Below are 16,205 nucleotides of genomic sequence, written 5' to 3'. Positions count from 1 at the left end.
ATATATCATGGATCAGAAATATCGACAGCAAGAATATAGTGATCAAGAATATCGATTTAAGGTAAGTAATATCAATTTTTAAAAATATTGAAGTGTTTAATAACATTTGCAGAAATATAGTTGTTAAAAATATCATTTTTATTATTGGTAGGTATTTTAGAATATATTTTATATGCATGTGATGTGTGTTTTTTGTATAAGAATTGTTTTTATTTTTAATATGTGTTACATTTTTAGTAGTTATTGTTTTTTATTTGAATTTTGCGCTTTTAGTTCCGTAGCGGTTTATGGGTTTATAGGGGAATAGGGTGGGAAGTAATATAATTATATTAAATTTATTGTTTAAATTAAATTAATTAATATTTATTAATTCAATTTATTAATATGTGTTTAATTGAGATGTTTAGTGTTAAATGTGCAAAGTAAATTATTAATAAATAATTAATAATTGGTTGTTAATTATTTTTAATTAAAGAATTGGTAATTAATGATGGTAATTGTGTAATGAATTTTAGGTGTGTGTTGTGGTGTTTATAGGTGTAAAGGGTGGGAAGTAATGTATTTTTAATTCATGAATTAATTGGTTGTTAATTAGTTTTAATGAATGAATTTGTAATTTATTTTGGTAATTGAGTAATTAATTGTAGGTGTGTGTTGTGGTATTAATAGGTGTAAAGGGTAGAAAATAATATATTTTTATTTGAATTAATAATTGGTTAATTCATTTTTATGAATTAATTAGTAATTAATTATAGTAATTGTGCAATTAATTTCAGGTGTGTGCTGTGGTGTTTATAGGAGTAAAGGGTTGTAAGTAATGTGTGTTTAATTAATAGATAGTTGTTTATTCATGTTAATTATTTGATATTTATTTTGGGTAGTTATTTATTTTCTTGTGTGTTGTTTTTACTTTTAAAAGGGTACAGGGTGGGAATTATTTAAATTTAAATATTTAATTATTAGTTGTGAATAGTAATAGGTTTACATTTTAAAATAGGTTGTATTTGTGTTTTATTTGTTTTATAGTTTAGTTTAGGTGTGTATTGTGGATATTATAGAGTTACAGTTTGTTTAGTTAATTATTGTTTATTTGTTTTTTATTAATACTATGTTTTAATTGATTATGGTAATTATGTAAGTACATTTAATAAACAATGTTTAAGTGTTTGGTTATTGGTGTGGTGTTATAGGGTTATATACATTTATGTTTTAATTAAAAAAATTATTTTAAAATATTTTCTAGTTTAAAATAATTATTTTTTGTAAATATATAATTATTTTATTTTATATAATATTATCAGGTTTTTGTTATATGTAATTAATATTTAATATGGACTTGGACTCTACCACCCCAGTCCTGGACCTTTCGAAGTGGGCCTAAAGTGCTTTGCCAGCCTATGTGGACCCACTGTAACTGGGGTATCACCTATGCTGTGTGGTACAAACCAGAGCAAAACTGACATACTACTGCTACAGCATGGATCGGACCTCTCGCAAAGACTTGTATCGCCTCTGCAGCCTCTTTGGAACAGTGGCAGTGTGAAGCATCCTTGACACAGGCCCTTTCATCCCCCGTCGACAGCAGCTTTGCTGATGATGCCGGACTCTGCTTTGCAGCCTTGTAGTTCATGGGAACTGACATATTGCCTCGACTGCACAATGCATCCTCGCTGCTGGACTTCACATCGCAAGCCCTTGTCGACGGCATCCTCAGCAATGATGCTGGGACTTGCTTTGCACCCTCGCTGATTCTCTGAACCAATGCATCACCTCCCTGGCACAACGCTACTTCAAATCAGATCCTTGTAATGCTCTACAAACAAGGATTTAAGGTACTTTGGTCAGTGGGTCTAGTTGGGTTTCTGTAGACATCGCGGTCAACCAGAAGTTGTGACTTTGTCCAGGTCCGGCGCAACCAGATAGCCACAGTTGTCCCTTCGTGCTTTTTGAATATCTCTGGTTCTACTGATTGGATTTTCAGAATTTTGTTCTTGTTTTATTTATTAAAAAGTTATCTATTTTTCTAATGTGGTGTGGTATCCTTTTCGAATGTGTTTTTCACTTTATTACAGTTTGAAGTGTTAAAGAAAATACTTTTCGTATTGCCTCTAAGCTAAGCCTGACTGCTCTGTGCCAAGCTACCACGGGGCTGAGCACAGGTTAATTTAGGGTTAGCTTGTGCCTCACCCTTACAAGGATTGTGGTTTCTGCTTGACGAGGTCTCACATCCCAGTCAACCATTAACCCAATTTTTCACAAGTATCTGCTGTTTCTCCTTATGAACTATGTTCAGAAGCCTCCAGATGTGAGGTTATTTCTGGACTCTGAGCACTCATGGAAGTTGTAGACCATCAAGTGGTTTTACTGTTGTGATGAGTTGCTTGAAAGCGCTGGATCCATTGGCCATTTTGGATAGCTGCTAAGAAAAGAAAAACAAAATTTAATTGCACCAACCTTTCCTTTGTTCCATAATAGAAGTGAAACTTTCCTTCACTTAGATAGGACATTTTATATTTTCAGTAAAATTATGTTTTTAAGTAATTAATCTTGACATTTGCAAATCAGTATATTAGTTTATGAAGGAATTAATGTTTCAATGTGTATATATAATCACTAAGAAGTGTAAGAGTGTTGTTATAATAGGAGAGATAATGTGTTTACCACAGGAGCATGAGACGTCAAAACATTAAGGGCCAGATGTACGTGCGTTTTGCAATTCCCATTGGGGTTGCAAATTGCGAGGTTCATTAATAATAATGAGCCTCTCGCAATTTGCGAGCCCATTGAGAATGACAGGCCCTCCCAGGTATGGTGGCCTGCTGGGCTCAGCAGACCACCAGGTCTAAGACTTCTTTTAAATAAGCATTTTTTTTAAATACAGCCTGTTTTCCTCCAAGGAAAAGGGGATGTTTTTTTTTTTCATAAATTAAACATTTCCGTTTAATTTTTTTAAGGGCAGTAAGTAGTCCCAGGGACTACTGCCTGCCCTTAAAAAATATTTTTAGAGACAGTCACAAAGTGGAAGGTGTCCCCTGGGGACCCTTTCCGAATTGCGAATGCATTACCACCCTCTTGAAGAGGGTGGTAATTTGCGAGTGTTTTGCTACCGCAATTGCGGTAACAAAACATTCATACATTGATTTTCGGATGCAATTAGGAAGGGACGCCCCTTCCTAATTGCGACTCGCAATTCTTAAATATTATTTTTAGGAATTGTACATGGCCCTGGGCCATTTTGCATGCACAAACGGGTCGCAAACCCGTTGATGAAGCATGCCACTTTGGTGGGTGATGGGAATCCGTCCTCTTAATTGAGGCTCCTTTTCTGTTAGTACTCCTCTGAGGTGTGTACTGCTTAAACGTCTGTCTATATATTCTTCGTTGAAGACCCGCAGATTTCTTGTTGTTGTCAGATTTGGATAGGGGACTTATCCACGCAGGTCTATAATCTTCCCTTGGACCCTCTCTTTACCTGGTAATTTATTGACCTCTCAATCGACCCAGAGTCAGGGATATGTGGTCAGGCAGGTCCCACGACCTATGCCCATGCCTATCGAGTAACAGGTCACAAGTCGGGTCCTCCATCAACCAAAAACACACACACACAGGGAAAGACCTGATCGATTGCACAGATAGATAGTTGCCCCAAAAAAAAGTCTGACATAATTGCCCCAATAAAACCCGTTTGACCAAAGGCTTGCATTCCTCAAAAATACCACAAAGCTAGACACCATGTGTAGATAGGCACACTCAACCAATCAGGACAGGTCAGGCACATCAAATGTAGTGATCGTGAGCTCTTCATGCCAGACATCTGGACACATACACACTGGCCCACACTAGCTCTCCCCAAGGATGAGAGCTATCTGTGCTCTTATCAGATGCTCGAGTTTGTTGATTTACAACTGAAAAGGTTTTTGGGAATGTAGAAAAGTTTTTTATTGTACCTCTAGAACTGATTAACTGGACTGCCAAATCTTGGTTCATTGAGAGATTTTGAGCAGAGGCTTTCTGTCCAGGCTTCCCCAGCCGTATCATTTAATTAAACCTACTTGTTCCTGTTTTGCAAAATTCCTCTCGTCTTTTAATTTATTTATGGTAAATTCATATCTGAGCAACATTAGCATATGCACTATATCTTAACTCTGGCTGGCTGCTCACTTTACCTATGATCATTCCTAATTTAAGTAACATTTTCTTCTTTGTATTTTGGGAAATTGACACATTGGCTCTTAGAGTCTCAGTTCTTCCAATGCCCTAAGATTGGCCATCTCATTGAGGTGATTTGTCAAACAGTAGACCCTCTCTTTCAGGTACAGTCTTCAGCCTACCACACAGATGCATTGCTAGTTCTGGTGAAATTCCTTTGTGATATCAAAAGAATGATTAGACTTTGGGTGGACTGTGTTGATTTGTTGTATTCAAGGGAGCTATGGATTGGCACAGTTCCATTAACATACACTGCTTCTTTTTTCTAGTACGTGTGATGGCGGCCAGTGGTCCTGCACCGAAAAGCCCTGCTCTGGCAAATGCTCATTTACAGGAGGATCTCACGTAGTAACATTTGATGAGACAGCCTACACTTTCCATGGTGACTGCAAGTACCTCTTATCAAAGGTGATCTAATGGCCAAGAGTGCCATTTCATTGAATGTTGTGTTTGACACTCTAGTTATGCCAGGTGGTGTTCACTAATTAAGAAGCAAGGGAATGGTTTAGTACTTGAACTTCACAGACATCACATTAAAGGGCATATGTACAAAGACTGAACGCTGCCGTAGCACCAATTTTTTGACGTTAAGGCAGCTTTATTTTTATCGCCTTATTTACAAGTTGCCGCTGACCTCAGTTAGGGGCAGTTTTCTGGCAAAACTAGAATTTTTAAGATCGCCACTTCTGTTGGCGGGAGTTAACGAAAATGAGATGCAAGGTAGGAGTTCCTGTGCAAAAACTGCTGCTAACCCCAGTTCGCGTTATTTACAAGGAATTCCTTATACGGAGCAAAACGAAAAACACTGCCTCTAACGGCAGTTAGCTGTTTTTTTAGACCAGAAAATAGCTGTTCTTTAAAATTGTGAAAACACTTGGGACCTCATATCAGAACGTTTTGGTGCTGGACAGCGCTGCAAGGAATGTAGCTGCGTTACCCTGCGTCAAAATTACAGGGCAGGAATGCGCACCATGTAAATGTAAATGTATGTGTCTTGTAAAGCGCACTGCTGCCCTGAGGCGTCGTGGCGCTGTAGACCGCTGGGGAACCCGTCCTGGCTATCCCTGTGAGATGGTCCCTACTGGGTATCTCCAAGGTGAAACCAGGCATCCCCGGCGAATGTGGGGGGCCGTTGTAGAGATGAGGCAAGCTAATGCCCAGAGTTGCCGAGTGTGATCCCTGGTTAGAGTAGGCACCGAGGCGAGAATTATCGAGTCCGCTGACCCTGGTCCACAACCCTGCCGCGTCGGGAATTGAACCCTGGTCCCGGGCCGTTCTCTGCTTCCAGGTCTGCCGCCTCTAACCAGTGAGCCACACCACTCCACTATCAATAAGATAGGGTGCATTCCTGGGCCTCATTCATGAAAAGTGTTGCATTGCTGTGACAAACAGCTTTGTACAACTTTTCATAACGACCTTCTTGCAACACCATGGATACGCTGTATTCACTGTACGGTGCTCCATGTCTCAATTATTGACAGCTACATCTGGAATCCTGATGTATCTCTCAGGGCTAAGGTCACGCATTGCTGCAGTTGTGTCACAAGCATGCCACAACTCCAGCAATGCATGGGGCCAGTCTATCCCTGTGGCACAGTGTCACCCCTATGCCTGCCATGAGGCAAGCGTAAAGTACTGATGCAGTGGCATCCTACAATTGTTGCAGTGGAATCTGATGGATTTCACTGTGCCACTCCTATGAGGCTTTGTTGCATGGGAATGCCCCCCTGCATACATCATACTTGATGCAGGTATAATGTGGCACAGGGCTTCACAAGGTCATGAATATGTCTAGATGCATCTCTTTGCAAATACGGCACAACGTGGTGCAAGAATCTCACTGCAAGTACATCAAGGAAATGTGGCACTGGCGGGGCGAAACTTTCAGAAGGGGCTCATGAATAAGCCCTTCTGTCTTTTTCCCAAATGCTGGCGCACAATGGCTGCGCAAGGCGGTCTTCTCACACAAGTCAGCAACGTGTCTCCATGTGACCTGCCAGATGTCATCACTGGGTAAGGGCGATCGCCGTGCCTCAATGTCTACCGCCATGGCCCAGCGGCTGAACCTCCCCATGCAGGAGTAGCAACAGGGCCCCCTTAGGCGCAACAATTAATGAGTTTGTAAATCTTGGTTTGCAATATATTTGCTCTCAATGCCGTTCTGTTAACCAGAGAGTTGAAATACAGAGAGCAGAGAGAACATTATTTCCCAGTGTTTTCGTGAACAGCTGATGTGAGAAGTGGTACTAGTGTGCGTAAATTATTTGGATAGAATACACAGACTGTCGTTCAAAAACGCACTTACTGCATGTTAACACGGCACAGTCAGGCATGTAAAATGTCCTTGCACCAATGAAAATGTGTTCATGTGATATCAGCATGAATAACTAACAATTGTTTGCACTGGAGTGGAGAATCAATTTATAAATGTATCTTCAACCAAAATTTCATGGACACATGAACCATAAAAGGCACGTATATATCATCTAGAGTTTGGCGATGGACCACTGCACATTGTGTCACAAAAGCCTTTAGATATCAAAGACGTGTTGATTTGTACCTGGGATTTTGAACTTCAGGACCATGGACCTCTTGGAGAAGGAACTTGAAGGAAGAACAAAGCCACCTACACTTTGGTAAACATTTTACACTGGACATCAATTCTTGCAAGGGTTACCACGGATGTATGACATTACAACGCATGCTTTTACATCGCATGCCTTTACAACGCAAGTATTACAACGCAGTCCATTACAACGCATAGTGCTTTGGGGTGCTGGATAGTGAATAGTTGAATTTACTATTCCAACTCCAGTCCCCGTGGACACTAGGGAAGGTTATTGGATAGTAAATTAACATATTCCCTATCCTATAGCGCCCCCCAGAGCAATGCGTTGTAATAGTTTGCGTTGTAATGGTTGCGTTGTAAAGGCTCTGCGATGTAAAAGTTGCGATGTAAAGGTTGTTTACCGTTACCACTGAGGAATACCAGATACTGGTTTAGACCTACATTCATTTGAATTCTAGCTACACTTCAGAATTTCTCCTGGAACTTTCTGACACTGTGAGAAGTCTGGAATGTGACACGAAACTCTTTAAACATTTTTACCTAAATAGACAAGGCCAGTGTGCTGATAATTACAGAGAGTGTGTTTCAGAGTGAAAGCCCTTGGATTTTAAGTGTCTGACTCTCTCAGACCTTCAGTATTTTCAGAGGGTCTTAAAGAAGGATTAGTTGAATGAGCACAAACAGAGTCCTCGAGTATGATATTGTATTGTAATGTTGATGTTCTGTGCAGTCTTTCAAGTTTGCATTTAGGATTAAGGGCCTCCCTTAAAATTGAGTCAAAACTGCCATTGCTAAAAGTTGGAAGATGATCAGTCCGCAAAACTCTTGAATCAGCCACCTCATTTATAAGGTGGGAAGTGCTGTGCTTTTGGCAGTTGAGCGATAGCACCATACCATCTAAAACACCTTCACTAATGCGCAATCACAGCTCACGTGGTGCGGGAAGGTCTGCTTACTAGGAGCCAGTCTTCCAACCTAATGAGACCTGCTGTGAGTCTAGTTTTCCTTTCAAAGACCTCTACGCCCAGCATGGTGGAACTGCACAGGAGACACAGAAACAATGGGGCATATTACCAAGGGCCATTATCGCCCCTTTAGCGGCGATAATTTTATCGCCCTTTTACCAAGCTGTCGCTAACACCAGTTAGCGACAGCTTGTAGGCGATAGCGCGCATTTAGGGGCCCACTTTGCATGTCAGCGATAATTATCGCTAATGACATGCAAAGTGGGCGTGCCAAAATGTCAGCGACTGAAAACAGTCGCTGCAATCGCTATTGCCTATGATTAACACGGGCATAGTTTTGGAAATATTCTCGCTAAGCGCGAATATCTCCAAAAGCTAACGCCTGCCCTGACCAGTTCTTAGCCATTTTATCCAATGAGAGGTGGATAACATGGCTAAGAGCATTGTCACGGTAATGCCTGAATATCGCTGTATTGACAGCGATATTCACGCATTTCGCCTGTTTTTTATCGCTCTTGAGATAAACCTTGCTAATAGCAAGGTATCTCAGCGATAAAAACAGGTGATGAGCGGCGTTAGAAATATTCCCGCTAAGCCAACCTAGCGATAATTATCGCTAGTTGTTGGTAATATGCCCCAATGTTCTCCATGTTCCTGAAGAAAACTCCTACCATGTGAGGGACATTGAGTTTCAGTTGTCAAAAACAAACCTGTTTGGTCGTTTGTTTACGGAAAACAAAACAAAAATCCCTTCCCGTTCTCTATTTTGCTTTGGTACAGTAAACTCGCCAGCATTAATTTTTTGTCCCAACTGCTGTCACTATGACGACAAGAACAGTTTCAACTAAAAACAAAGCAGTGTCAACACAAAACTTAATAAATGGTGCGCTGGCCAACGTAGTACCAATGAAGGTGGCAATTCATACATAAAATAATATTTTAAAAAATGAATTCAGGCAATTTTACTACAATATCAAGTTTTAAATATGGCCCCACTCAAAAAATATAGCCGGAATTTTGACTACAATAATGTGAAGGTAAATGTATGTCGGTGAGTATAGATTTTTTTCTAATCAACTTTATTTCAAGATTTTTCATAGTAACAATACCTGCAGACATAGCAAACAGTAGACACCTCTGCAGCATTTCTTTACCAATCCCCCCAGCACGCTTATTTTATCTTGAATAGCCCTGCCAGCACGTGTCCATTCCATCTGGTCCCTGACATTTCCCACTCCACTACCTCATAACCAATACTGAGTATAAGTCACATCCTTTCCCTAGTCCGTGGATCTACCATTTGTGCCCCCTTTCTCCATTACATCCCCTACTTTTTCGATTCAAGTGTAACCTGTGTCTCCATAGAGCAGCTCCTGGTGCCACAGGAGGAGCTGTCAGGACAACTTTTTGTATCCCCAGCCATCGAAGGTTGTTAGTATTGCACCCCAGGCCTCTAGATCTTCAGCCACTTTGTCATCTCTATTTGGGAGCCTAACGCGTGTCTCCTCTGTCGTTGCCCATTATACGGTGTGTTTTGACCATCGGTCCACTGCTGGCCCCTGAACACCCTACCATCCCACAACAATGTGTCGCTTTGACGGAAGGATTGCTAACTGGAGGTACTTCTACTGCATCTTTCCTTAATGAGGCATGCCGCTATGCCCAATAGGCACTGCTTGGGTGACGGGTCAAGTGGTAGTCTCGTTGCTACACGGATCATGTCCACCACCACCCGCCAACACAGTAGTACATTGCCATGCCATGTGCGGAAACATAGCCCGTCTGTCACCACACCAGCAGCATGTTGCCGATCTTTGCCTAAATATTCTGCTTAGGTAAATGAGTGTGAGGTGTGTACGATGAACATAGTTAAAATGAATCAACTTGAATCTAGCATTACCGGAGACCACACTGACTAGTGAGCACGTCATTTCTCATTCATTATCTGTAAGCTGGCTCTCCAGGTCATCCCCCAGGCCATGATGTACATCAACTGTCATCTGTGCCCATCTGTTTCGAACAGTCTGAATTGACACACTTGTAGCAGTTTATTGGCTAGTAATAGTGTGTATACTGTCATTGGAAGCGTTGGCAGTGGCAATGGGTGGTACAAGCTGGGGTGGCCTCCTCACGAATGCCCTGGCACTTATTATTTTACAAATGAGGCACTGGGGGTGAGTGAGTTTGGGATGGCATTTAGATACGTAGGAAGGACCACTATTTTCGCAACGGCCACTCTACCCATGATGGTCAGTGGCTTGCCTGGGCAGAACTGGACCAACAAATGCAAGCCCTTCAAAATTCTGTCAACATTATGGGCATACTGCGTTTCTGTAGTTGGTGCTGCCATGATACCAAGGTGTCGGAATTTGTCCTTTTCCTAGTGTATTGCCAGGTCTTTTAAGCGATCCTTGGGGGTCCCGGCCAAAGCACCCGGGGGTGGGGGGGGTGTCAAAAATACCTTTATGCATATTAGGCCTCAATCCTGTCACTTCCTCAAACTCTCGGAGTGCAACTTTAATACTGGAACCGATTCATCAGGCCTCCTCAGGTAAAAGAGGGCATTGTGCACGTAAAGTGAGATTACACGTGTGGTATTACCCAATCAGATCTCCCACTCGCCAAACTTCTTCTGCAGCTTGGTAGGTGACAACGGGCATCCCTGTCTGGCGCCATGTTGTATCTCTAGAACCCCTGTATTTCCTTGCTGGTTCTAACGTGGACTGAGGATTTGCCTAGAGTAGTCTGACATAGACATAGAAATTCCTTCTGACACTTCCATTGAGTATGACCTTATAAGTGTATCAAAGGCCTTGGCAATGTCCACAAAGGGCACAATCAACTCATCATTATTGTCTCACACCAAGTGGCACATGTGCGTGAGCCCCATAATGTTGATAGTGATACTGCAAGCTGGTATAAAGCCGCAGGGGTCCTCGTGCACCAAAAGTCGGATCACCCACTGCAAGTGTGCTGCCACCCTTCTGTAGTCATGGTCAGCGGCCTATAGGATGCTACCTACGTGGAGCCCCCTGGTTTTAGCAGCATACAGATGAGTACCTCCTCTAACAATGAGAAAAGCTTCCTGCAAGCCAGAGCTTCCGCTAACACCTCCAGTAATTCCTCAGACCTGCTATATATTTACTATTCTTAAGTCCCCATCTACCATGGGTACATGTATATCTATATTCTGTATGCAATATTATTGCAAGATGATATTTTGTCACTCCATATTGTGACTTCCACCCAATTTCATGGCCAATTAAAGTGAATACCAAGGCATCTTACTATCTAAGGACCTTATTGTAGAATTGTGGATTGCATGGATAATTTGCTATTTGTGGGAGTCAAGGAAAGAAGCATCTGGAGTCAAAGAAGTATTCCTTGCGCTAGACCATAATTTCATGAATCATTCAATAAGATTATGAATTCTTTGAACTTGTTCATTAACATAAGGAGTCATCAATTATTTTCACAAAGAATCATTAATTTGGGATTATGAACATTATATTGCATTAAAGCCTTCTTAGAAAACTTATAACAATAAGGAGTTGCCTTAGAGGAACATATGTATTAGTTGTTTAGGGGAGCTATATGGTCTTAATGAACACTTATCATGTTGCAGTGAACCAGTTACATTAAACAAATCTGAGCCACAGAACGTTCTCACATAACACAGATGTGCCTATTCACAAAATGCATTTTGTATACTATTAGTACTAAAAAAGTGCTATAAAAGTATTAGAAAATGCTATTCACAAATTCTATCTTTTCTATGGGACATAAGTTTACTACTTAGGGGCAGATTCCGATGTCGGATGGACCGCAGTCCGTCCGACATCTGTCAGGAACCCTAACTGACCGACCTACTGTCATCGGTTACGGACTTGCAAGTACAATGCGACCGATCCCTGTTTGGCACCCCAAGGTGCCTGCCAACGGGTGCAGGGATCAACAGGGTGGTGCCACCCAAGGCGCCATTTGGTGACCTCACACCCATGGGGGGGCTACTGGGGGTCCCCAAAGACAGTTTCCGACTGCCTTTTTGTGCCAGAAAGACTAGTGGCCGGGGGAGTACTGAAGGGTTTCCGGATGGCGAATGGGCTCTCCAAGCCCGCCATAAGCCATCTGGAATCCGAGTTGAATTCTTTTCCGATCAAGCTCATCAGAATGGCTTGGTCGGAGAGGAATCCGAACGGCACATTCCGATGCGGGCGGAAGGGTTCCGATCGTCGGTCAGAGCCCTTCCGTCCGACATCAGAATCGACCCCTAAGTAGTAAATGTGGGTGGGGTCAAGGAGCATGACTGGAAAAGGGGTAAAACTACTACTAAATAGGAGAGGTGCAAGGAGGAGTAAAGAAGGGTCTGAGGAGCTGGTGCCGGATGTACAACCATTTTTTACAGCCGCAAACAGGACAGGAGAACCTCCTGTTTGGGGCCGAAAAAAGGGTAATAGCATGTACAAATGCTATATTGCAAGACCCTGACTCGCAAAATAGCATTTGCGACTCTCGCTATTAGAAGGGGGTTGTCCTTCCTAATAGGGAGTCAACATGCTAAGCACGACTGTTTTGCGGCTGCAAAACACTCACAGTTTACCACCTACTACAAGTGGGTGGTAAACCACTCGCAAAGGGGGAGGGGTCACCTCTTCCCCTTTGTGAGTATGTCCAGAGACCACTGCCGGCCCTTAAAAAAATGAAACTGAGAAGTTTCCTTTTCCTTTTTTAAATGCATCCCGTTTTCCTTTAGGGAAAACGGGATGCATTAAAAAAAAGCTGCTTTATTAAAAAGCAGTCCCAGACATGGTGGTCTTCTGAGCCCAGCAGGCCACCATCCCTGGGAGGGTTGTCATTCCCAATGGGCTCGCAAATTGCGAGAGCCTCATTAATATTAATAAGCCTTGCAATTTGTGACCCCATTGGGAATCGCAAACAGTGTGAAATACACTGTTGTACATTGGAAATTGTGCCTCGCAAATTGCGACTCACAAAAGAGTTGCAATTTTTGGTGCACAATTTTCTTGGTCATACATCTGGCCCTAGGTCTATTGCTATACATAATGGGCATTTATGAAGTTACTACAGCCACAAAGGGACCCCAAACTGTAGTACATGAATCCATCTCAGAGCTGGAGCAAATCGAGCACCACAAATTTCCAGCCAATGGTATTCTAACACCATTCCATAGAAAATAATGGGAGTAGGGACTTAAAATAAAACCCCATATGCAATATTGGCAAATGAAATACATTATTTAAAATAGGTAAAAATATCAATAGTTTTAAATTAATGTTAATAAAATCTAAAAATAAAACATTTTTGATTTTATTTTCAAATATGTATTGTTTTTTTAATGTATACATTAACACAAACTAAATGTCATTAAAATATGATCAAATATGATCAAATTGCTCTTGACTAATTCTATATAAAACCTTAATAATTATTAATGTATGATACAAATATAAATCATGCTCTAGGATGAAATGTAGTTTTTGAAGTGCAAGAGAACATTACACATGCAAATTACTCACAGGTGTAAACTAACAGTTTCATTCAACTGTAGAGAATTGGAAATAAAGATTTGCAGTATCAGAAGTTAGATGACAATCAATATATTAGCATCACTAAGGGTCTAATTTACAGGAGCATTTGTAAATTGTGAATACCTGTTAGCTTAGCAATCATAATTTAAAAGTGGTGCGATGTTTATCACCCCCGGGATGTATTAGATGCAATACATTTGACACCTTCTAATAAATTTCAGGATTCAAACCTGTCAGATGAAGTGACAGACTCATTGGGGACATTTACTTTCACTGTCCCGGGCCCCGTCGTACTGTGGCTTTGGAAACTGGGTCAAGTAAACCCCTTCTGTACTTTCAGTGGTAGTGGTAGAGATAGCGCGCAGTCACAGGCTTCTCAGGGAGGTTTGTGTTGGGGTTCACAGTCCCAGCACAGAGCACCTCAACAATGTGAAAGGAAATATGGCTCAACCCACTCTCTGCATGGGACATCGCTAAAGCCATCCCTGCTAGCTACAAGATATCCAGGCAAGATCATCAGCTCAAGCCTGGAGGTGGGGTTGCTCTCATTTTCTAAGATACCACCAACTGCACCACCTGCTGCAAAACCATGACTAGCTACATGAAACACCTCACATTCAAGATACGCATCAAGTCCAACTTCCCTCTTGGTGGAACCCTCATATTCAGACCACCACGACCCAACGCCAGTTTTGCCAGCAACATCACAGACTTCATTATACCCATCATTATCACAACTAGCCAAATTCTGTGGCACTTTTAGAAAATATCAGAAACCTCAGCCTCACCCAGTCTATTACTGAACCTACCCACACCCCTGGAGATCTATTGGAACTGATATTCTCCTTATTCAGAAACATCACAGTCGACAAGCCAACTATGACCTGGGCCAACCACACCCTCATCGGGTTTGGCATACCCACCCTGCAACACCACAGACCTACCACCACTTTATAGCCTACCACATATGGAAATACATCACATAAAAGCACTGGAATTCCCTCTCCATGTACAGGCCGCTCCAGGAATCCTAAATACTGTAAGTAGCAACTTGCCAATAGCCAAGAAGAACCTCAACAGCTGGATCACTGCATGCCCCAATACCCTGCCGCCTGGAGTGCAACCCAATAGCAAGAAGCCAAACTCAGGCCAGCTGTGCACAGAGGAACTCAGGCTGACAAAATGCACTACATGCAGCGAGAGGGAACAAGCCAAGACACCATAGAAAATACATGTTTAAATCCGCCCTAAGATGCTACCACCTGCATATGCAGAACACCAAGAGCACAGCTCTTGCAGATCTCATCAATGCTGGCACAAACTGAAGCTAGCCACTAAGGCAGGCTGGTGTGTGTATCATGGATTGGATGCTGCAGCTTTGCAGGCTTCTTCTTTTGGGGTGGCAGGGACTGGTTGGGTACATGTTCAGGAGTGCTGCGTTCATGCTGACTGTGATCTGGCACCCAGAAAGTTCCATGGATTATTGCTGAGCATGGTTTCAGTCAGGCAAGCCTTTAGGGCAAACGTTGACAAGTGGCTTGGCAGCAACAACAGGGATGGCAGTTCCTCTGAGGTAATCAAGGATTTGCTTCCAATTCTGGCCATACTAGTCACAAGGGCTTTGAATAGACAGACTACAGCACAATGCTCAACTGCTTCTTCGCCACACCAATAGTTTGCTTTTCCTACAGAGTTGTGTCACTCCTTCCCTCTCACTCATACAGGAAACTCTGGGTTCCCACAACCAGTCAGGCAGTCCTTCAAACAGATCAGACTCCATGTGATGTCTGTTACCTGTGAGAAGCTGTTTGTCAGGCAAACACATGGCCCTGGCTGTGCAGTAGTTATCTGGGAAGTCCGAGGAGTAGTCACAGGACACTTGGAACTGAAACAAGTGGGTCAGTAGGTCCCATTCTTATACAGGAATCTTCTTCTCAAGTTGTCCTTCAGCCTTAGGCTTAGTCTTAAGTGATGCTCATTATAGAAGTGTTGTCTCCAGGTTGGAGCACCACAAAAGAGGCCATAAGAAGTGTGAGCAGAAGGGGTGGCCAACTACCGAGCAACATGGCAGCACCTTGAGGCGGCTCCGTCTGAGTACACCCTTTATGGAGATAATCCTCTAATGAATTTGTAAATGCAGAGGTACAAAAGATAGTTTCGTGCCCATGATTCCAACTATCCTTTTGATTTACGGTATTACCCGTTTCAGTGCGAGCTGGTCGAGATCGACCCAACGACGTGATCAGCCTGAAGGAACTGCCATGACAGTGGGGGAGGGGTAAGTAGGCCCTGGTTCACAAACTACAATCAGCTCTCCTGCACTGAAAACCTGTGCGTCCTGCGATGACCAAAGTTGTACAGCCCAACAAAGGAGAAGCACGGAATGATGACTGGCCCCAGCAAGACCCCCGGTGCGGTGCGCCAAGCAACAGAGCAGCCCTGAGTGCGATCAGCTGTAGAGCAGTGGGGAAGCTGAGGGGAAGTGGAGAATCCACCATCGATGGGGCCTGCCTGTGATGGGCGTGTAGGGTGAGTGATTCTGATGCTGAGTCCTGCCTATCCTCCCGGGACCAGTGAGTTGAGGCGCAGCACGAGGCAGGAGTCCCCCGTTAGTCTCCCCGGCGGCGGTCTAAATCTAACGACCATGGTAGCAAATGTCAGAAGAGACACTGGGGACAGCCAGGGAAGATCCTGCCCTAGCCGGTTGCCGAGGGTTTGATGGAGACAAACAGCAGACGGAGAGACAAGATTGGTGATATTCGGTCACCGCAGAGTTGCAGGAGCGGCTGCAATAGTGGGGGTCTGTCGCCACCTGGCTTCACTGCTGCTGCCCCGAATAAGAGATAGAGGCTTCGTACCCTTAGGTGACCACAACAAAAGGGCGCATTGCCCTCCCTGACCGGGAGTGAGGAG

The 16,205-nt window shown here is 42.9% G+C and overlaps 1 protein-coding gene across 1 annotated transcript in view; it reads left to right on the top strand.

Moving 5' to 3' along the window:
• The window catches only part of LOC144823889 (mucin-5B-like), a 1,747,676-nt gene that overhangs the window by 429,760 nt on the left and 1,301,711 nt on the right, over window positions 1-16,205 (top strand). The window contains exon 9 of the mRNA XM_078682783.1: window positions 4,479-4,617. Coding sequence (XP_078538909.1) covers window positions 4,479-4,617 — 139 coding nt within the window. The remainder of the gene's footprint in view (window positions 1-4,478; window positions 4,618-16,205) is intronic.

The sequence above is a fragment of the Lissotriton helveticus genome, chromosome 3_1, assembly GCF_964261635.1.
Source record: "Lissotriton helveticus chromosome 3_1, aLisHel1.1, whole genome shotgun sequence".
Taxonomy (NCBI): domain Eukaryota; kingdom Metazoa; phylum Chordata; class Amphibia; order Caudata; family Salamandridae; genus Lissotriton; species Lissotriton helveticus.
This window is presented reverse-complemented; position numbering and strand designations above follow the sequence as displayed.